Source organism: Pundamilia nyererei, unplaced genomic scaffold, assembly GCF_000239375.1.
Source record: "Pundamilia nyererei isolate P.nyererei 1_Seehausen unplaced genomic scaffold, PunNye1.0 scaffold00064, whole genome shotgun sequence".
Taxonomy (NCBI): Eukaryota; Metazoa; Chordata; class Actinopteri; order Cichliformes; family Cichlidae; genus Pundamilia; species Pundamilia nyererei.
The window spans coordinates 2477720-2501469 of NW_005187465.1; the positions used below are offsets into that span (position 1 = coordinate 2477720).

Genomic DNA, 23750 nt, shown 5'->3' on the forward strand with positions numbered 1-23750 from the left:
TAAGAATTTCATTGCTCTGCATAACCGTTTGTGTTTTGCTGGGTACATGACAATAAACTTCTTGAATCTTGAAATATGTTTAATAAATATATTCCAAATCGTCATTTTCAGAAACTCTTCAGCAACACAGAGTCAGGCATGAATGTATGGAATTCCTTTTAAACGCTTCGCGTGGCCTTAACAAGTTATGATATAAGGGCCAAGTCAGGCTGGTTATTTTTATGGAGGCCTTGCCTAAAAGCTCAGTGGAAAGTGAACACAACATGAGTCCTCCTTTAGCTTCTATAGACTTGATTTTTAAAGGCAATCAGCAAAAGATTTCAGATTTGACTTCTCTTTCACAGAACGGACAGCCTCCTTACTTAAGGTTTGGCTGTTGCAAGACCAGCTTTGACACTGAGGCCTGTTTTGCTATTAGTTTTTGTCTGGTTCTTGGGCACTGTGGACCTTTACTAAACCTTAGAGCACAGAATGCTGGAATTAAAGGCAATGCAAAATTTAAGATGATGAGTGGCTCTGAGCTTCATATGCAGGAGCCAAACTTTTTATTTCTCTGTATGTAAGGGGGAAATTTGATCTGGATCCTGGCACGACCCGGCGCTGGTGGAAAAATAATAGTGGGGTGATGTGTGTTTGAACTAGTAAGTAGTCTAGCAGCAGCATTCTGACAATTCTACCCAAGGGCTGACTTGGTAAGTAAAGAGAAATGTGAACTCTGATATTATAAGAAGAGCTCAAGGCATGCACGAACATTTCTCATATTCTTTTGAATCTACACTTACTTTCATTGTGATTCTTTGATAGAAAGTGGTGAAGCTGCTTAATGTGTGCACCAGAGGACATGCACTGATCAAAACTAGAACGGGGATCTGTATGGTCACGGGGGAACCAGTCCAAAACTCCATCTACTAAGTGTTGACTTGTTGGAGATCTTTTTGTCTCTCCCTGTCCAGTCTCTTATAGCATTAAAGCTGTCTAGGAGCCTAGAAAATGTACAGACCCCATCAGCAAACACACAAACACACTCTTACCAAATTTGATTAACAGAAAAGCTTCAGTTTCCTGCTCTTAGCTGACAGGAGTGACACCTGGTGTGGTCTTCTGCTGCTGTAGCCCAGACATGTGGTGCATTCAGAGATGCTTTTCTGCATACCTTGCTTGTAAAGAGTGTTTATTTGAATTACTGTTGGCTTCCTATCAGCTCTAGGCAGTCTTCCCATTCTTCTCTGACCTTTGACATCAACTAGACATTTTCACCCAGCCCTTCTTTTTTCTGTCAACCCTGGAGATGGTTGTGTGGTAAAAGTAGTTCAGCAGCTTCTGAAATCCTCAGAACAGCTTGTCTACCAGCAACCACGTCACATTCAAAGTTACATAAATCACCTTTCTTCCCCATTCTGATGCTTGGTTTGAACTTTAGCAGTCTTGTCCTTGTGTACATGCATGAGCATAAGTGAGTGTATAATATCAGGCTATAGCAACCATACACACACATACACACAAACACATGTGCGTTAGGTTGTCCACTGCTTATAGGTCAAATTTGGGAAATTAACAATACTTTTAACTGTCAAACTGCTTCATTTAATCAGGCCGACAAATGATTCATGGCGAATGATTGAGCAACGCAAGTAAGAATTAAGACTTCAGCAAGCTACGTTTATGTGTTTTCAAGAAAATGCAGCATAAATGTAAAATACAGCAGAATGGAAATAAATGTCAAGCACTAAAAGCTTTTAAATGAAATGTCCAGTCTCCAGTGGATGTATCGATTAGTCATTTAATATCTATATCTATTTGCAAGACCTTTATGGTATTTATATTATGTGCATAGGAGGAAAGGACAGTTGAAAGGGGTTTGTGAAGCAGAGGGACGTTTTTTTTTCACCATGGTAACAGGAGAGATCAGCACACCACTAACCCACCCTGAGCTGCGATAAAAGACTGCCCACTTAAGCAGCGCACTCTGCAGTAAGGAGAGGAGGAGAAACAGGTACAGTAGGCTCAAAATAGCTTCTAAATGCTCTGTATATTCCTGCTCACTGAACCTGTAACTGTACAGCTTTATAACTATGAACTTCAGTGGCAAATCTAGGTTAAACTCAGCACCATAAAATCAATAAATCAACAAATCATGATTGAACACTTTAGAAATAACCGATCATGCTGATATCTTTTACTGTGTCCAGTGTGTATTTTATGTGTCATTAATATGTCATATATTTATTTTGAAGTTCATGTTTTTTTTTCTTTTCAGAACTGAACTGAAACATGGACAACACAACTGCAGCAACATTCAAAATGACTGCGTATGCTGTCATGGAAAACTACAAACATGGGCTGTTTAGTGTATTTTTCCTGCTCTACCTCATTACCCTTGTTTTGAATGTACTGCTCATTTCTGTTATACACCAAAACAAACAGCTGCATCAGCCTATGAACGTGTTCACCTGCATGCTGTCCCTTAATGAAATCTACGGCAGCAGCACTTTGTTACCTGCAGTCATGGCTGTGCTCGTATCAAAAACGCACGACGTGACCGTGAAGTGGTGCATGGCTCAGGCTTATTTCCTGCACACATATGCAAGTGGGGAGTTCTGCATTTTAGCTCTTATGGGATATGACAGATATATTGCAATATGTTCCCCACTCCATTACTACAGCATCATGTCTTATTCAAAAACATGCAAGCTCATTGCATTTACAGGTCTATACCCATTTATTGTTTTTACATCTTTTTACTCCCTTACCTTACAGCTTCGCTTCTGTGGAAAAGTCATGCCAAAATTGTACTGTGTGAACATGGAACTGGTCAAAAATTCATGCACAAATGCACAGTACATAAGCACTGTAGGACTTGCAATTCTTGTGCTTTTTATAGTCCCCCAATTAGTGATGATAGTTTTCTCTTACGCACACATTTTAAGAGTATGTAGGACATTTCCAAAAGAATCTCAAGCCAATGCTTTTAGAACGTGTGTCCCACACTTGTTGTCTTTGTTGAACTACACTATTGCTTCCCTTTTTGAAGTAATCCAGACCAGATTTAACATGAGTCATGTGGCTGTCGAAGCACAGATCTTCCTGTCTTTATACTTTATCATCATTCCAACCATTGCCAACCCAGTGCTATATGGACTCGGCACTCAGACAGTGAGAGGTTGCATAATGAAACTGTTTATTAAAAACAAAGTCATGACAACAGTGCTAGCAAAGACACTGACTGTGGGTTAGGATCTGATATGCATTGCTTTGGCAATAATTGTTAGAGATTAAAAAACTATAATGACAATGTTTCTCTTTTATCTCTCATCTGGCCAAATGGATATTTATCCGTCTGTGACCTTTAGTCAGATGAAAGCTGATTTGTAAATCTTTTCATATTTGCTTGACTTCACATTTCATAACCATGTGTTAGGGGGGGGTTAATAATGTAATTGGTAAATGATACAACAATTTCTCGTATGTGTTCATTTTTCTGTTAAATAAACTCTGAAATCACAATGTAATTTTTATCATTTTAACTGAGATGGAAAGTTTAAAAGCTTCACCTTCAAAACTTGAAGTAAAATCAAATCAAATCAAAGGTAGTTTCTTGTTTGCCTATCTCTATGGGTCTTTTTAAATTTGCTGTTAATTCACTTTTAATTTGCTGCAGCGAATTTGATGCACTCTTTTTTCACAAATCTTTCTCCTGTGTGCCTTTTTTCTCCAGATGAAGCATTACTCAGACCATGAAGTAAAAGAAACAAAAGAATTAACAAGGCGAAGCCAATTGTGAGGGGGATAGTCTGTTCTATTAGCCTGGCCATTGCTAGTCATGCACATTTATTAAATCAAGTTGATAACACCTATGTCACGTTAAGAGGATATTACCAAGTACTTAAAGGCTTAGAGTGGATTCAAGGAGATTAAAGACCTGATTCTACTACGTGGAAGAAGTGCTGCCGAAATGCTTGAAGAAAAAACTCCATATCAAATCTGTCCGCGTTAACAAAAATGCGTTTAAAAAACACATTTTTGCCATTATTTTTCGTTTCTGTAACTTTGTCAAGTTAGACGTGAGTGGGTAGAAGTTCAAACTGAAGATTGACTGCAAATGGTGGTGAATCACTGGCAAAAATGGTTAGGCATTGAACACAGAGCTCACTACAGGCCAATGTGACAACAAAAGCATTCGTAAATGAACTTTCTCAGGCCCAAATATGATTAACAAAGCTTCCTGACGCAGCTCAGAATAGATGCCGCATGAACAGAGAGTACTGAATTAGAAAATATGTGAGTCATTTTGGCTGGTATGTAACGTCTGGCTGCGTCTGCACGTATGAATAGAGTTTTGTTTTCACTGTTTGCATGTTTCTCATTTTGTAAATGGAAAATTTTTGCATGGAATTGTTTGCAGTAACACAGCCCTTCCCTGGATGAATCCTGAGCCTCATCGCAGCTGTCGCAACATTTTTGTTAAGATGCCTGCAATTATGCAGTGTAATTCCTGTGTTATTGGGCTGGAATTTCACTATTTTTCCTCATACACTTTTAGGAGTATCTATCTATTTTATCCAAAATCTGATGATCACAAATTACTAACTTTGTAACTGCTTAGAAAATACAAAATGGATACATGCAATTAAGGCAAAGAGGAAGTTGTGTTGTAATACTTTGGCTAATATCCCCAAATATATGAAGTCCAAGACCCTGTGAGTGAATCTGTGTGTGTAGACCTTTTTTGTGACTCGGTTTTGGCCTAACCTAATAACAGAAGCATTGGACTTAGAAATTTAGTTCAGCTCATCTTGTCAGAGTTTAGAACAAATAGCTCAACTGTTCACATCACAAACAGTTGCATTGTTTTAACACGTGTCAGCACTATGATTTAAATTTTCTGTTCAGTCTGTTTTATCCTATATCTGTCTTTAGTTTTTTAAATGTAGCAAACAAACAAATAAATAAGAACTCCTGTGAATGGATGATGAGTCTTATTAGCAGCCAGTATTTTCTATTTATCTGGATACGATTATGACCTCCTTTACAATGAGAGTGAGATGAAAGCAAAGCTGACCTGTTAGAAGTACCTGGAGAACAAATGATCCCGCTGTGTAAACACAGGTTATGACCTCTGATGTTCTAAAGGGGGATACACTGGGAAAAAGGCATCTAAATGAGAATTACAAGTTTGATTTTATGACACTGAGACGTTTGTGCTGAAATCTGGTGAAGTAAATATTGTCTGCATGCAATTGTGGTTGTGTTGCATGTGTAATGTAATGTATAAAATACAGATTGTAGACACAGAGGATTATTAACCCCTTAGCAGTCCTACAAATTTACAATTAGTCCCCTAAACCATCCAATGTACCGTGGGCGGTACGTCCGACTGCTAACAGGTTAATAAGGAAAACACATAATGAGGGTTTCTTGGTATGAACCAAACATTTTAATATGGAAGATGATATAAGAAAAACGCATTTAATCATGTGTGTTTTGACACAGTAACAAGAATATTACTAAGTATAATCGTGGGGTAATATTTGTGGGACCGCTCCTTAATTTCCAGTCGGTAGCAGCAAAATTTGTACTTGCAACATTACTCTAATTCATGCAGAATAAATGCAATCACAGCAACAACAAAAAAGTCATTACTATTTACACCTATGAGGCAGTGTGAAACCTGGCAATTCAATTTGGGGTATTCGCTTCCACTCTCTGTTAGCTTCAACTACAATTCAATCACAAGTCCCATTTGAATATCTCCATATGGCCATAGTGCAATACCTTGGCTACACAAACACAGTGGGATGGAGTACCTGGCATCTGCAGAAGGACGTGGCAGAAAATTAAAGGCTGTGTTTTTTTTGTGCCTTGTGGAGGTTGACTGATTTTTTGTCAACAAAGTTATGTGTAATGACACTGGATTTTCCTACCAACTGTCATGCAGATTCACAATGGGCACACGTACAGTGCCGAGCAGTGCTGCTTCTACAAAGGCTTTTTCTCCTCTTTAGACCAGTAGTAGCATACCTAAATAAACAGTTATACCTGCACTAAACAGAGCACTATTCCCACGTGTTCCATTAATTATATATTATGAGAAAACCTGAAGTTTCATGTAAATTGAGCAGCCTCATCATTACTGAGGGAAGTAGAAAAAGAAAGAAAAACACTCAGCAGAGGTTCTCATGTATGTACTTTATTTAAAAAAAAAAATGCAGCTACAATATGGCACAGGTGTGATATGTGAGTCACATGGCTGGGTACAATGTTTTAGTCTTACAAAGCATGCTTGCACATTAAACACTTAATAAATACGGTTATTCTGCTTTTTACGGCGCACAATCAGAAAGAAAATGATTCAATTTTCTGGGGCCGTTTGTATAAGAATTAAAAATACACTGTGCCGCTTGTGTGCATGAGTGTGTGTGGGTGAGTAAGGGACTGCGGGTGAGCCGAGGGGTGGAGAAAATGTCTTACAAACAATCAGGTAGACAGCATGCATACAAAAATAGACGACTATTCTGATCGTTCATCTGTAATTTACAATACGAGTTCATTATTGCCAAGCCTTTTATTTTTGTGCCTCTGGTTTGAGGGATAGCTTGCGTTCTGTGTCTTCTCTGACCTCTCTTGGAAAAGTACAATGTACATTCACTATCACTGAGGCACAGCACTTGATTTACAATTTGTATAAGTAACCCAAAACACCGTGTAGTCACTTTTGCTGTAATGTAATATCATAATATCTGTGTATATATATATATATATATATAACATCCTGTACACTCGTACAACAAACATACCCATGAATCAAACACACATGCATAACCAAATGTTGTGCACAATGAGCAGCTGCACACAACTCCAGCATAATGTTCAAACAACTCAACAGAAGCAAAGGGACGTGGCCATGCACGTGAGCAATGATTTAAAAACCTCTCTGACAAATTTCTGACATGGAATCAAAGTGCTTATTTGCCATAAACCCTGGGGACCTATAACTTATTTCATCAAGCCAGGCATCTTTTTTTGCCTTTTGTTAAAGCCCTCATCCTAAAAAGAAAGCGATGAGGCAAATAGGGATAGCGAGTCTTTGTGCTCCTGCAAGTGGACTGCAGTTGAAGGTGTTGTAAAGGAGAGGAGATGGAGAACCAAGAAGGTAAACAATGGTTTTTGGTGCCTTTCATTTCTGTCACTGGGACACCAGCTGTGTGAAGTGCAGACAGAGGTGTTATAGCTTAGTTGTCACCGCCACACCGATTCTCAACAGGCTACCCTAAAAAACCCAACGATCGATTTGTGTCTTGAAGGGGGACGTTCTGCAAGAAAATAAAAGCACGAATCAGAAATCAGCAAATGCAACTCATTTATAAAACAATAATTCATGCTTAAATGTGTTGTTATACATTGAGTGAACTGTGGAGAATTCGTAAGCGGTGAAGTTTGTCATTCAGCAGGGGGTCGTTAACTCGGCGGACAAACGAGCGCTTGTATTCCAGGCGGTTGGCTGGTCTGTGATCAGACAGGTTTGTCTGCTCCAGGGCACGGTACAAATCCACCAGAGAGTCCGTCTGCATCCTGCAGTCACGTCCATGGCCTGGCAAGACACAAAATGCACCAAAAAACATACATTAGTAAACTAAAGTCGAAACTGAGATTTGTTACCTTTTCACACCCTCTAACAATGCTCCCCCTAGAGTGATTAAAAAAAAACATTTTGCTAATTGGATGAATCAATTCTAGTTTTCATTTTTCACTGATTAGCCTATTGACTAATTATGTAGCCTATGGACGTCTCCCGAGATGAGCAAACATTTCTTTTGTTTTTAAGACATTAGTCAGAGCTACATGTATTATTTGTGCTTTTTTCTTCAGACAGCAATAAAGGAAGAAAAAGGACCTTAAACCTAGGAAACTGGAATCTCATGCATTATTCTAATAAGCTACCCAAACCCCATTTGTCTCCTGTTTTCATGCACTGCCCCCTGTTGCCAACACTCATACACTGCACTCGGGCTCTGATTATGTGAGTTGTCACACACTGTTTTGTATTTTGGAAGCAGGGTGGTACATTCTGAGGCTTTTGGGCTGTGCTTTGAAATGTATCGCGCTTTGTTTGCCGCCTGTTTTGTGTCTGCTTTCTCATCCCTATTGGAAGTGGTGGAGAGACCGAACCCACGGAGCAATAGATAAATGAGGACAAGAAGAGAGGGGCCTTGGGCGAGCTTCTTTATCCCATTCTGAATTCAACATTAACTTGGGCTGAAAGGATTCCTCCTCGCCTCGCCATCCAAACACCGCCGAGAGGCACGACAACATCTCGATCAGGCAAGAGGGAAAAAGGAGAGAGAGAAAGCGAAAGAATGAGCTAGAGAGTGTGCTAGAGAGAAAAAGAGAGTGGGCTGCCAAGATAAATCAGTATCAAATAAGACTAAATTTCGTTTCACTTAGACAACTTCCCCGGAGGACTTCAAGGGATGGCGAATGGGCTGGCTTTAAATCCAATCCAATAAAGCAATAATAGCGAGTATTCAACCTCTGACATTTGCTGGCTCTGACTGCCTGTTAGCAGCTTTAATAAAATAAATGATGACAAATAAGCGCATTTGCACAGCCGTGTGCTGATGAAAAGACTGATCTGCATATAACACTGAGCAGGAGAGGCTCTCACAGCAGGACCATTCAGTGATGCTGTTAAGTGTGCGACGTCTTCATCTCTACCTCAACATTTTTGTACCCCCACAAAACTGTCAGATTAGCTCTAGGAGCTCTTCATCGCAGCCACCTGTCAGGCTCCAAATGTGTTAATCTGAACTGATTTTCAGTTCAGAGGTATTTAACGCTTTCGATTAAACGTAAGTGGATATTGTTGTTGACCTCTCTTGAATACAGCAGACACGGTGATTATAGCATTGTTTATTGTAAGAGGTGGTGCCTGACTTTCTAAATCGAAGCAATATGCCTCAAATTTGTGAGAAGAATGTCAACTTGTGCTAATAACGAAAAAAATCTTGCCAAGCATATGTGAATACTTCAACCCATCCATAGATTTCATTCATTTTAACCAATTCAGGGTGGAGTTCAGTGGGGTCACAGCCTATCCCAGCTGTCATAGGATGAGAAGTGACGTAGCACCTGAACAGATCGCCAGTCTGGGCTAACGCACAGATTCAGCCAAGTTTTTTCACAGTCATGAATTACCCAAACAATTGGACAGAGAGGCCAAAGCATGCACAGTGAGAACATGCAAACTAAAAGTAGGAGGGCCCCGTCCGGCCAGTGGACTCAAACCCACAACCTTCTTGCTGTGAGGCAGCGCTGCAAACCACTGCAGTTCAACTGCCCTGCCTTTTGAACCATATTACCTGCAGCAGTGAGGCAGGCAATAGTCTGAAGGCAGCTTGCGTTGCACTTTTCAGTTTCACTACCAATCAGTTTCTAGTATTAAGAGATAAATCAATATCTTCCATGCAGACTGTGGGCAGCAGCGGCAATCTACCAATAAGCAAAGCAATCACAAGGACCTTTTTTTGTTGCAGTGCCCTCCTAGCAACTAGAAGCAACCACCTGCCAATCATATCATTCTCTAGCAACCTGTAGAGGGTTACCAGCTGTGTGACTGAGGCCTAAGCTTTATTGGTATATAGCCCAAAAATCCATCATTAAACAGTTTTTAGCAAAAATAATTATTTTATTAGTTTTTCTGTTAGCTATAGAGTGCAGCAGGATTTTACAGTTTGCACATCTCATTCCCTCATCCATGGTCACTTTGGAATAGGATGTTGGTTTGATGCTGGAAGTAAAGTCTTGGATGAATACGGGGTTTAGACATTTGGTTCTGTAACATGAAATATATAAATAAAAAGCCCACTTAGAGAAGCGTTTTACATGTCCCAGAAAAGTTTCCAAAACAGTGGTTAAATAAGACTTGTTGGGGACACTGTGATTACAATTGTGATTACATTAGCCATAGCAGCATGTTGCTATTGCTTTATAGCCTAATAGTGTTATTAAATCATAAGGGGCTTTGGTGAATTCAAATCCTGTAAAAATGTTATAAAATAAATACAAAAGAGAAGACTGCAACTGTTTGGCTTCTCATGACAGGCAGCATACTGTAGTAAATCTGAAAATTCATATAAGGAATCTGACCTGCATCCCTGGACCGGTCCAGTGGATAGTGCTGCGGTTCCCCCTGATCAGAAGCAGCAGTGGCAGCCAGGATAGCATGGAGGCCGCTGTCCCTGGGAAGTGTGAAGCTGCGAGGTTTCCCTCCTACCTCTGAATCAATACTGGCCCTGAGGGGCAAGGGCAGGGCTCTGTACTGTTCCTGCAGCAGACTGCGCTGTGCAGGCAGCGTGGCCTGCCTGCGGTACTCCATCGCCAACTGGTCCCTGTCCTGGGATAACAAGGATTCCTCCATGGGAAACGTCTGGAGGTAGTGCATCCGTGTGTTGCTTTCCATCTGGTCGTGCCACGAGTTTCGATGGCTGCTCGTCTTTGGCCCGGGGGAGATGCCATTGTTGCTGCTGCCTTCCTGAGGCTCCGAGCGGAACTCCTCGTGAGAAGAACGAGACTGAAAGGTGTCAGAGGAGGAGAGATGCCCGCGTTTCGGTTCAAGGTAAGGACTCACCTAATTACAAACAGACGTAAGAAAAATAAGGGACGTGTGCCACTGAGGAAAATTCAGTAAATCAACCATAAATTTCTGAACTACAGGCTGACAGACTCACTGAGGATGCTCTGGGATAGGTGTCATAAGGTGGTGGTGGACTGTCCTGTTTGGACATTGAGGGCATTTCCATGTCCTCATGATCACTCTCACTCCAGTAATCTGTCATGTACAAAAGTACTGTTGAGTTAATACTTCTAGGCTCAAGCAAAATCAACTGTTTCTACATGGAGCAGAAAGGGGTAACTTTTCTCACACGCATACAGTTTGCAATCTGAACACCTGCATAAGGTCGGAAAAATCAAACTCTGACTAACAGCTCTGACAAGGGTACTGTGGCAGGAGTGTGGATGGGTAGGTGTGATGTACAAGTCCGGGTCCACTCTGGAGTGTGAAAAAGGATGAATCTAAGATGTGAGAACTTCCTTATAGGTCTTCTGGAGGTGTTATGGTTCTAATTTAGAAACTCTTCTGTAAAGCAAAAACCCTGTTTTCATGAAGCTCGTGATAAACCTGCTCTCACCCACCCACCCATGCAAGGTTCCTACGTAGGCTCCTCTAAATAGCGCAAGGGTTAGTTACATTATTTCCGGTCCATCTTTAAGAAGCTGAAGAAGTTATCCAGCCCCTTAAAATTACTATTTATACTCAGCACGACGAAGCGATTCTTGAATCTGATGTAAAGCGGAAGTACAACGCCTCTGCTGCTGATCTAAATCTGTATATTGAATCCTCTGCATCTGGTCTTGTTTTTCCAGGCCATAGCATCAAATTTACTCTGAGCCAAGTTATAATTTTCAAATCCCCAATTCATTTCCTTGTAATTCTTCTAAACTTTGACAGTCAAATAAATAATTAATGAGCTCATCTCCCAGTGGAAAGATTCAGACAAAGAAGTCTTTACTTTAAAGCAAGTGAACCAAACTAAAGAAGCAAGAATTTAAATGGAGTCATCTCTACAGTCACTTTTTTTTTAAAGAAACGTTAATGTTGGAACAGCCAGTTTTGTCCATTTGTGGTGCAAAAGTTGTTGCACCTCCAGTTCTAAACAGTAAAGACAGGAGCTCAATTACTGCTGTGAGCCTCTGACAGCAAATCAAAACCTCTGCCAAATGAAGACTAGGCAAAATAATTATTCACGCATTTGTTTCAACTTTTATGTACGTAATTCCTCAATCGAAAAGCAACAGCGTGACACCCCACTGCTTAGAAATCATCAGTTTTATATAACTGTTGACCTGTAACAGCTGAAGAAATTCTTGCAGCACCGTGAACACAGACTGTGACTAATCTCACCTTGGTCTTGGCGCATTTTCTCCTGCTGCTCAGAGTAGCCTGCCACTGCCATACTGAGACGACTAAGCCACCTGTGGGGGAGAACAACAGCACTGACGCACAGCAATTCAACATCCAATGAAACATCTCATACCAGTGTGTGTGTGCGTGTGTGTGTTCAACTGGTTGACTAGTAATAAACTTACAAAACTACTTTGTTTCAAACAGAGAGGGCAGTCTATTAGTAGGGGGATTCCGTTTGCAGACAGTATGGGTTTAAATGTTTGGGGAGTGTGCAATACGGCTATAAAAGCCTCATGAACTCACCGGGACATGTCGTCTACATTTTCCGCAGCAAAGTAGAAGGTCTTTATCTTCGGATGGCAAGCCTTGAAAGCACTAAAAGGGACATATTTAATCACACGTAAGCAGAAGGACAGCAACGTATGGCTCGCATTTCCATGTGAATGCTATCGACTGGAAAAATAAACCGACACATGGCCGTGCATATACTGATTCATGCTGACACCAAAACAGCAAGACTGCGCGTCATGAGATAAAGCGCTTTGATTATTTTGGGAAGCTGCACAAGTTGGAGTCAGCCTCATGAAGTACGATTCCATTTATATACAGTCACAGTCTTCAACCCAAAAGCTGAAGGGCATCATTAAGATAAATAATTAAGATAGAGCCATAATTATTAAACACAACTCCGAACCCTGTAATATTCCTGTTGTTTAACTCAGTACTGAACAGCAACCCATCAAGTCATACATCCTTCTGTTTATCTCATTCGTGGTTGTGGGCGTTAGAGAATATCCCAGCTATCACTCGGTGACAGGCAGGGGGCACCCTGCAGAGGTCGCCTGTCACAGTGCAACTCCAGAGAGACAGACAACCGCCTATTCATGCTCGGGTTTACCCCTATGGCCAATTTGGAATTGCCAATTAATCTCACATGTCTAGACTGTGCGAGGAAGCCAGTATACCCAGTGAGAACCCATGCAGGCACCAGGAGAACATGTAGACTCTACACAGAAAGGCACCAGGTATCTAGCAGATTCAAACTCGACCATGAGGCAACCATTGTACCTACTGTACCACTATGACAAAACCCATCTAATCCTTCACTCCTAATGATTTTAACTCTTTAAGCTCACAGTAAACCGCAGCAAAACATCATTTCGACTGTTGTAAATGGTCCGTGAGCCAAATGCAGCCAAATTTGATCTTAAGTGAGCCAAACCACTGAAACATTTAACTACACTTCAATTAGTAAACTTAACTACACATTAATTCCCTGATACATAAATATCCAATTTAATTCAAATGTTGATTTGTCACCAGTTCAAAACAACAGTCACCCCAGGGCCTTTTATATTCAAATATAATATAAAGTAATATAAGAAAAACAAGTGCCAGAAATCTCTCAGGAAGACTGTTTGGGCTTAAATTATAAGAAATAAATATGTAAATTTACTATTTGTTTCTGGTAGCACACTGACTAGACAGTCCTCTCATTCAAAAACATTAAAAACAAACATAAAGGATGTATTATTTTTGTTGACTGACTGAAAATGTTTTATTTATTTATTTATTAATTAAGTTAGCTTGTTTTGTTACTGTGGGCCAATTGTAGAAATGTTGGTGTAACATAAATAGTCATGGGCAAGGTATTTATCAGTAGGAAAAGCTGTAAAACTCTAAAATTTACGCCCTGCTTAACAGTTTCCAAAGCTGTTCAGTGGCTGTATTGGAGTCATTTGACATCCCTGGTCTAGACCAGCAAAATTTTGGAGAATTTTCTTTTCTTTCAAGTTAAAATTAGAAAGAATAGCTCTTAAAATAACCAAAAGTTAAATTTATTTTTCTAATTATACAGAAAAACCTAAATAAATTTCTTCCCTAAAACATAGTACAAGCTATAGCTCCATTAAGGCCACTGTAGTAAAGGAAGGTAGTTATGCAATGATACCAAACGCAATTTGTGTGAGGCAGCCATGCTCCAATTAAGATAGAAATCACCTTATTTTCTAATCCTGCACACAGTTTGCAGTGTTTCGTATCTGCCTGTCTTTATCTTAAAACGTACAGTTTTGCCCCAATCATCAACTACGTCACAGCCTTCCCCTCTTACTCAATTACTAAATGCATGTGCACATACTCATCACGCTTCCAGCCCTCCATCTGTAACCAGAAAGCACTCCGGGCCCAAAAAGCCCCACAAGAATTTCTTAGAATTATTTCAAGTTTGACTCATAAAATGTGTCACACCCTTCTTCAGTGACATTTTCAGTCAGCAGACTTTTTAAAGATCTTTGTTACTGTAATATTTCATGTTGTAGTAATATACCAAAAACTATTAGTACAGCTGCTGCTTCAGCAATTTCTCTCTTGTCTTCATAATTTCAGATTTAAATTAACACCTTAAACTAAATAACATCTGCTGTGCTGTCAGAATATTGCCTATTTGTGAGTCAGGCACTCGATCCCACCACTCTGAATGGTCAGTCCATTAAATTTTCAGTATAGAGCTGTATGAAAAGCTTAAACAAATTACATATTTTGCTCATTTCTCGGGTGAAAAGATAAAATCTGGCCCAAAACAGACATTAAGAATGAGCCCATTTTCTTGCCAGGAACCAGTTTGCAGCAGATAACCACTTAACTGATGTTTATAGGGCTGTGTGCAAATATGTGACATGCCTAAATGCAAAAGAAATGCACATTTATATTTGGTGTTCAGGTAAAAACAGGCACTCACAACTTCCTTCTGCATTCAGTGGCACGATCTATCTTAAACTCTGGTAGGCTGACGAAGCCCTCCGCCTTCTCATCCTGAGATAAGCAAACAGAGAGTCAATTCAAAGTTCAGCTTGAAGAATGAAGTCTAAAACGTATCAATTGCTCTTTTATGGGAACAATCATATTCACCTCCTCATTCATGTACCAGTACAGACACGTGTCTTTCAGGATGAACCAGTACTTCTTCCACTTCTGCGAAAAATAAGTTTTAGCGTCTTTCTTTTTCCACAGCCAGCCCTGACAGTCGCCCTGACCCAAGTCCCTGCAGGAAATCCGCCGTTTGCTGATTGAAGTGAGAGGACTTCCAGCTGCAGGCACCAGCAGGGGAGCAGAACAGAGGAGGGGGCTCAGAAAACTCTACTTATGAAGCACCTGCTTATATAAGGATTTGAGTACAAATGAGCATGCACGTAAAATTCAATCCCAGAAAAATGATCCTACCTTTACCCTTTTTCTTTGATCTTGAAAGCAATGAGGATCTTTCAAAAACCTGCGAAATTAAAACAAAACACATGACGCCATGAAATAAATCCCGGTGTGGATTCTGACAAAGAATGATTTCACTTTTCGTGGACAGGACAGACTAACGTGATACAAGGATGCAGAGTCAGAGCTAGACGTGGACCGGGAGACTTCCATCTGGAGGGCAGGGACGAGTGTGTAATGGGTCGGGCTGGCTCCTCGCTCGGTCTTCCTCCTGTTCTGACTCAGGCTCCGACCCAGGAGGAAGTCTTCGTGTGAGGTCTTGTCTTCGCTCTCAAAATGCATCAGAGAATTCTCTGCAGGGACACAACAGAGGCAGACTATTATACACATCACAACAACCCAAAACTGATTTATATTTTTTTTCCTTAAATCCTAACGACACGCTCTTACTAACGTCAATAAACACCGAATCTGCTGCCTATCAGCAAGACTTTGGTTCAAGACTTTCCACTTAAAATATGTGAAAAGTGTTAAAACATCTACCAAGGAAGCCGTTGTCAGGCAGGAAGCCCTCAAAACTTCCAAATACTGCCTCTTGTAGATAAATATAGCTCCATCACTTTTTCTGAAAAGCCCAAAGGAGCAACATATCAGCAGCATCCTCAGAGGAAACAAACACATCACTCAAGTCGTTGTTTGAGGCTGAAATAAAGCAATTCAGTCTCCTCCCACTCCATTTACCACCTAGCTCAACAGTCACCAGCAAAATGTGAAAATCTTAGGAAAATATATTTATACAGTTGCCAAAGCAACAGCGTACTTTTTATATCCAAACTCGGAGGCACGGCGAAGCTGAGAGGGAAAAAGAAACAGAGAGAGGGATGAAGAGGGGGGAGAGCTGTGATAGATAATGAACATATGGAGGAGATACAGGCAGGAGCTGATATCCAGCATGTTATCAGTTTTGACAGGCCAGCTTATCCTTCTACTTTTTGGCTGGGAGATCTGAGAGGGTGAGGATATTATGAGATCTCCTCCCACTCACCTCAGCTTCCTCTGTCCCTTTCTTCCTCCCTTTCTTTTTCTCTCTTTCCCACTGCCTCCCACTCACCTCTCCTGCTCTCTCTCTTCAGCTTGGCCAGGTCTTCGTTGTCTCCCACCCAGTTGTATTCCACTGGCATTGATATGGGCCTTAGCCTCCCTAGAGCAAGGAGGCACAGGGAACGGCAATATTACACAGCCTGCCCCCACACACAGACACACACGCACATACACACACACACACAAATCAAAAACACCTAGAAACATTAAGACGTCACATCTGCACGGCTTTAAATTCTTGGCTCCCACGATTACAGCGGTGAATCCTCGGATGAGGCAGAGGTCTTACCGTAGGTGGGCGTGCTCCCCCTGCGGACTGATGCACCCTCTTGGTTCTGGTCGTACTCGTAACAGTACAGTATAGTATCCTCCTCCACCAGAGGAAATCGCCTTCGACACTCCTGATCCAAGTAGGAGTTTGGTGACTCAGATCCCTCTGCGACATGGACATCTGATTGAGGATCATCATCCGGCAGACTTCCCTTGTCATCTCTTCGGTAACAGAAAGCAGGAAGTCATTTTATTGTCAGGGTTTGGAATAAGATCAGAGAGAAGACGTTGTTCTGCTCCGAGCCCATCTGTCCCCATTGGAGATATATATTTTTGTATATACTTAGATTTCTTGGGGCTAAATCATTTCCACTGCCAATGTACTTTAGTTTTGAACAAACATTACTCAAACAGGAGTATATTCAGCTGCAGATTCCTACACATTTTGTGCTCTAGTTTTTATGGTATTAGGTAGTGTTTACGCAATTACACGTGTATTAAGTCAAACAAAGCACAGCGTAGGGAAAATAATCAGGGAAATAGCAGCAGGGAAAAATATGGAGCACATCTCCCCATTCAACACCTTTTTTTTCTCAACAGCAGTGGTCAATTTATTATCAGTTTTGATGGTTTTAATGGTACAAGTCCAGGTATTTTAATGGTATTTATTAATGATTTAAAATTCATAACACATATTGTTGTAGCTATATTCCCTTTCTTTAAACCAGTTGCAAATACAGTGATCACTAACATGAGATTTCTAACATGCATCCACTGAGGACAAATACAAACTTCATATATTTAGCTCAATAATGCTCACCAGCCTGATTTGGCATTTGGGGATATCCAAAGTAAGTAAGATTCATCCTCTTGGGACAATACATTCAGTAAAACATTACACAGAAACAAATATCTCTGGGTAAACAATACTAATCGTGTAGCTTTATTAGTTATTATCTGTAGTTGGAGCTGACCCTGGGAAATCAAAGCTTTCAAGCATCAGTCAAAAATTCACGATTTCTCTATGACTCTCAGAGGAGAGCGTTTCTTTATCCACAGAACACGATGCACTGTGTTTGTTGTTTGCATATGAGAGAAGCTGAAATCTGAGGAGGAACTAATTATTACTCGTGTCACCAGTCGAGCCTTTCAATATGTGACATGGCTCCGTTCTTGTGGGAACTTTGTGACAAGAGTGTGGGAGAAGCACCTGCAGCCACCGTGAGGTGCAACAAGCTGTCTGCATGTTCAGAAGTTTCACTGTAAAGCTTATCCAAATGTTGTGCATCATATTTGCTACCAAACAAAAAGGAAAACAAAGATTCTCACTGTCTCATTTTCTCTCTTAGTCCCACTCATTCCTGCAGAGTTAATCCAAACAGCAGAGGGTACAGCTAATGAGCTAGGCTAAATATTGTAGTAGAAAACTCAGACTGATATCATTCAATAGCAATGAATGCAGCAAACTAACCTATTTAAAATGGGTAATCCTGTGAATTTCATTGCATGGCATCATTTACTCTTTTTATGTATTTACAAGTTGTCAAAAAAGTGGCAAAGTGGCAAAAAAAAAAATGGGTGAAATTAGGCTGAAAAGTTTTGACAAATCAAACTGATGGGTAAAATTTAAATCACCAAACAATATTCTTGGGGAAACCTAACATTTTGTCAGCCAACACATGGCTTTGACTTAATGCATTAAGACACGTAGACATAGTCAAGAGAGCGCGCTGAAGTTCCAACCAAGCATTGGAAATTATTTATGTGACTTTAAACGTGGCAGGGCTGTTTGGTGCCACACAGAATGATCTGAGAATTTCAGAAACTGCTGATCTGCTGGGATTTGGTACGGAAAAAAGAAAATGTCAAGGAGCACCACTTCTCTGTGTGAAAATGCCATATTGATGTAATTCTCCTCTGTCAGGGGCCAGAGGAAAATGACCAGTGCGCATCGAGCCAATAGCAACTTTTTAAAAACCAAGGTATGCGGAAGAGGTCAATCAAACCCTGAAGTAGACAGGCAACAGCAGAAGACAAAACATGCTGCCACTGCCAATCAGCTAAGAACAGGAAACTGAAGCTACGATTCACACAGCCTCACCAAAATTGGATAAGACTTGGAGAAACATTGGATGCTCTGATGAGTCTCAGTTTCTGCTGCAACACTCAGTTAGTAGGGTCAGACCTCACATGAAAGCATGGAACCATGCTATATTAATAGTTCAGGCAACTGCTGGTGGTGTAATGGTGTGGGACATATTTTCTTAGCACACTTAGTGCCAATTGAGCCTCATTTAAACACCATAGACTACCTGAGTATTGTTGCTCACCATGATTCTGATGGGTGCTTTAAGCAGGATACCACCCAATCACAATCCCACCCATCACAAAGCTCAAATCATCTCAAACTGGTTTGCTGAACATGACAACGACTTGACTACTCACAGTTAACAGATCTCAGGCCAACAGAGCATGTTTGGGTTGTGGTGAAACGGGAAGATTCAAATTATGGATGTGCAGCTGATTTGCAGTTTGCAACAACTGTGTGATATAATCCAGTTAATATGCACCAAAATCTCTGAGGAACATTTCCAGCACTTTGTTGAATCCATGCTATGAAGAGTTAACGCAGTTCTGAAGGCACAAATGGGTCCAACCTGGCACCAGCAAGGTGTAATTAATGAGTCAGTGGTTGTTTTACATTAAAGATTTCTCAAAATATGAACTGTGCATTCCTTTTTGTTCTTTTTTTCACATATTTTTCATTGTTTTTCACCTCTATCTTTTAAAACAGACTCCCCTCCTCTCACTGCCATTGTTGATACAACGGTACACCTTCACTCAATAAAATAACATGACTGTGTCGTACATAATGTGCACATAAAAACACTGCCCTGTAGTCACACTTAGAGCGGAAAACTCTGGTAGGAAAGCTTTTGCAAAGCAAGCAAAGTTTTCTGTGTTTTACATCTGCGTTCACCTGGGGGTGTAGGGCTCTGCTGGAGGAGGGGGAATGTAGAGGTCCTGCAGGGCGCAGCTACTCCTCCTGGACGGAGTGCTTAAAGTGCTGGTCGGCGTAGCGACACTGCTGCTGGGGCTCTGAGGGAAGATTGGCTGTGTGTAAGTGAGTGTATGTGTATGTGTGAGCATGTGTGAAAGACAGAGAAAAAGGCAGACAGAGAGAAAGAGCGAGAGAAACAGTTACAGGGACCGACACAATGAAAATTTGGAGCTCACAGCAGTTCAGTCAGTCAGTTCGGGAGTGTTCACTCTGTTCAGACTGTGCAGCTGAGCATCTCAACCATGAAATGAGCTGTGTACTGTACGTTTCTGATGCTTTAGTTCTAACTGGTGCACAGAGGAAGAGAGGCAGGCATGCGGTCAAGTCATCCCTCTTAGTCAGGTCAAGGAGGATCTGGCCGTAGCCTACTTTGCTTGTTATGTACAGTAGACTGTTTTCTAAAGAAAACATGTCTTTGTGTTTAAGCACCACAATGTAAAACAAATTTGCCGAATGTATTGTAAGAATAAGAATATGCAACATCGTCAGCTTAACTTGAATAGTCGGAGAAATGTAATCCAATCGCAAGAAATCATCGACTTCCAAAAAAAAAAGGTTTTTCAACAATAGAATACTAATAAGACATTACTCAAACTATGCTGCATAAACTCAGCGCTGACCAATAGCTGAGATGTAACACTGAGTGGTCTGTGTGCTCCATCATAAGACCATTATATGAGTCACCGCGCAATGTTCTTTTCAATAACTTAGCAGAATACCTTGACATTTTAAATTTTAGTCACAGCTCAGATCAGAAAACACCACAGTCTCTGGTTGGCTTTTTTTTTTTTTTTGCCCCAGAAAAATGCCAGCGACATAGCAGATTCGATTTAGGTGGAGGAGAAGAATGTGAGGACGTGAAGAGGGAGGAGGCTGAGCAGCACTGCGCTTCAGGGCCTCAGGGGGAGAAAACATTTTCTCTGGAATGGGACTCAAAGAAAGGCTGGACTACTTTAATACACGTCCCTCTCATTTCCACCCATTCTGGCGCAGGCACACGGTCCTAATATTGTAATTGGTTTGGCTGAAGTAGGACAACAGATGCCACTTAGGGCTGAAATGTCAAAATCTGTATGGATCATGCTGGCATCAGTTAGTCAAAAGAAGAGTGTTTGAGATTTGTAAGGTGCATTACAAACATGTAATAATTGATAAAAAAAAAAAGTGTTAAAGTAAGTCGAAAGTTGTGATCACAAAGTGGGTGGAGTCAAGTGGATTAGTTTGGACGCTACTCTACAAGCAGATTCATGTTACACTCTCATTTTATATTCTACCCATTTTAGGGTGATCGCATTTTTTGGTGTTTAGCTTTGTACGTTTATATTCACCACAGGCACAGAGATGAACACAAGCGAACAACATCAACAGCCACACAGAGACATGAATGAAAGCTATATCTGTGGAGCATGAAGGCAGTCATCATACCTGCAGAGCTAATGGTTTCCATCTCATGTTTTTCAGCAGAGCAGGGGTTGACGTGAGCGTGCTCTGGGGGCGTTTCTTCAGCGTCAGGGTGACACCTGCAGGATCTCCACGCAACAAGTTCACCAGATTTTTCAGCTGCCAGCCCACCTAGTGCACAAGAATAGCTCGATAAGGGTTTCCTCAACCCACACGGGCATTTTAATGCCTTAGACTGCAGAAATAACTGGAAATATTGCCTAGACTAAATAAACAGGGAGTGTTTTGTTTTTGGGGTTTTTTTGCCATATGTATTAGTGAAGTTTACCTTTGCATATTTGAGAATATGACCGTCATCATGTAATCAGTTTTTTACTATTACACAGAAATTTTCGTATAACTAGCTGATGGACTGTTAAGCTATTGCATTTCTAAAAATTCACCTTCATCTGCCAGATGCTCATGCTGCAGTATCTGTCTCTGTAGACTCACATATGTAGCGATCATTATAGAATTTAATAGGTGGGCTCTAAAGTTTGTTATCTGAACAATATTGAAATATGGTTGTAATTTATCCTTAAGTTCCAGAGTTATGCTCCTGAATAATAACCAGAAGAGTTCTTACAGAAAAACTTGACTAAATTTGACATTTGTCCATTACTTTATTACTTTATCATTCAATACTATTAGACATTTATGTGAAAAATGTAACAATTTTTGAGTTTTGGATCCAACCAGAACATCAATGATACTAGTAGCTCACCCAGTTCAAGATTCATGACAATTAACAGGTTAAAATGACTGTAAAAAGGACAAAGGTGACATTAATCTTGAGAAGAGTGTGGGCAAAGACCCGTTAGGTGATCATTGTGTGTAAGTTTGTTTAAATTCTGACCAATACTTTAGCAGGAGGCGTGAGTCTTATGAGCTGTGGTTGGACAAATGGATGGGTTATCAATGGACCCCTTACCATGGCATAAGCTCATTGGTTCTTGAGCCAGATGAGCTTAAAAAGCATGTTTTTAAAAAAAAATGGTATAAATGAACAGCTGGACCAAACCTGAACAAATTTCTTCAAAAAATTCCTGAGACAGTCTGATCATGAAAAGGGGAAGGATGCGGGTTTAAAACATAATGTCTTCAGTGATGCTATCATCAGAGAGGAGGCATAAGAAGCTGATATTTCAGTGTAACAATGCCACATTTAGTCTTCTTATTAACTGTCTGTATTTCAGGTAGTTTCCATTCACGATTTGAAGTCATTTTCTTTATGTCTAATCTTTTTTTGAAGTTCAGTTCACCAGAAAATGCGAGCTGTTTTATTTGAGGTGCTGTTACTTTGTTATTTTGGTAATGCACATGGATCCTGATGGTTGACAACTGTAGCACAGCCTGCAGCCCTCTGAGGTTCATGTTGATGATGATGTTTAATGCAAAGCTGGATGCCTCAGGGCATCTTGCACGCCTCCTGCCATGTTGTGGTACAGCCTGATGTTGTGTGTTGCGAACAGCTGCATGCCATGTAAATACTCTTTAACCCAGTTTTAATGATATTTGGCACGAATAGCATCCCGCCCAGAGAAACACTCTCTGCTGCTGAACCAAATATGCCAGGTCCAGTTTGGGGAGGAAAATAAAAAATTCCCCCGCTCGGTCAACCGCACTGAATTTTCAGTATGTCTCGTGTATTTCAAGCACCCTGAAGTACCAGACATTTTTCAGCCTCTGACCTGGCAATCACTTTGTTCCTTGCCAAGTAATTTTTCACCCTTACAGCCACTACACAGAAATTCTTCACAGAAAGTGCATTAAAGACATAGACTGACTGAACAGGCAGACAGACAGACACTTTGCTTTTATTCTTTATTCTATGGTAGAGAAAAAAATGTTCTTCTGTGCGAAGACAAAAAAGTGTTTATTTAAAACAGTAAATCCCTGATTTTCAGCTTTTTAAGCTGTTTACTTGGTAAAGAAATGCTCTGCTTTAAAGTGTTTCTTATACAACATCAAGTCATTGGTTTCTTCCTTTTGTTTCATCTCACTGGAAATTCAGATAAAACTCGTGAGCGTTAAAATGTACCATAGTGTATGTGATATTTTATGTGTTTGAAGCTTTTCATTTAATGGCCATTCCTGCACCAGACTCTATCACTGTTGTCACGAGTTATTTACTTCTGTGTGCACAACACCACCAAAATAACCTACAAATTAGCAAACCCTTAGGTCTTTCTACATGTTTTCAAGTTAATCACAAGGCAGAGCATTTTTTTTTCTTCATTCGTTTCCTTTGATGTAACTCGTTTGCTTTAGCTGCCATTTCTACATCCACTTCTTATGAAAAAAGATGCTCAGATCCAGTGAACTCTGCTCTGTCTTTTTGCTGGAGTACTCCCTACTGCCTTAATTATAAATCCCTCAACTATTTATAACATGCCTTGTTTTTTTTCACTTGGTGGTGTTTTCGTCCTTGAGTATTAAGATATTTAACAACTTTTCTTTATGACTTGTTATCTCATTTTCCTGTAAGAAGAGATGGTGGCAGTAATCTGGGCCATCACAGACAAATCTAGTTCAATGCAGTTTCTCTAAACCCTCAAAGGAACGTTTGTGAACAATCAGCCGTAATTAAGTTGCTCTACACTGTGCCATAATAAATAAAATGCATTAACAATGTTTAAGCTGGTTTAAGCAATGTTTATGAGTAACAGTGGAGTTTTAGCTCAGCATGTAACTCTACTGCAGTAATGT

The 23750-nt window shown here is 40.5% G+C and overlaps 2 protein-coding genes across 4 annotated transcripts in view; one reads left to right on the forward strand and one right to left on the reverse strand.

Moving 5' to 3' along the window:
* The first annotated feature begins 2271 nt into the window (after positions 1–2271).
* Positions 2272–3234, forward strand: LOC102204693 (olfactory receptor 52D1-like). Its single transcript, XM_005735645.1, has one exon. It carries the CDS (start codon positions 2272–2274, stop codon positions 3232–3234), a length of 963 nt encoding a protein of 320 aa, XP_005735702.1.
* Positions 3235–6771: 3537 nt separating this feature from the next.
* Positions 6772–23750, reverse strand: part of LOC102205633 (connector enhancer of kinase suppressor of ras 2-like) — a 30559-nt gene continuing 13580 nt past the window's right edge. For 2 of the 3 annotated variants that reach the window (XM_013911426.1, XM_013911424.1), the window contains exons 9-22: positions 21027–21173; positions 19521–19654; positions 16560–16762; positions 16281–16370; positions 15332–15522; positions 15185–15233; positions 14873–15051; positions 14703–14776; positions 12266–12337; positions 11960–12030; positions 10725–10825; positions 10144–10624; positions 7398–7588; positions 6772–7310 (exon numbers count right to left, since the gene is read on the reverse strand). In XM_013911426.1, coding sequence (XP_013766880.1) covers positions 7263–7310; positions 7398–7588; positions 10144–10624; positions 10725–10825; positions 11960–12030; positions 12266–12337; positions 14703–14776; positions 14873–15051; positions 15185–15233; positions 15332–15522; positions 16281–16370; positions 16560–16762; positions 19521–19654; positions 21027–21173 — 2031 coding nt within the window. In that variant the 3' untranslated portion in view covers positions 6772–7262. The remainder of the gene's footprint in view (positions 7311–7397; positions 7589–10143; positions 10625–10724; positions 10826–11959; positions 12031–12265; positions 12338–14702; positions 14777–14872; positions 15052–15184; positions 15234–15331; positions 15523–16280; positions 16371–16559; positions 16763–19520; positions 19655–21026; positions 21174–23750) is intronic. The other variant, XM_013911425.1, reaches the window with a different exon arrangement.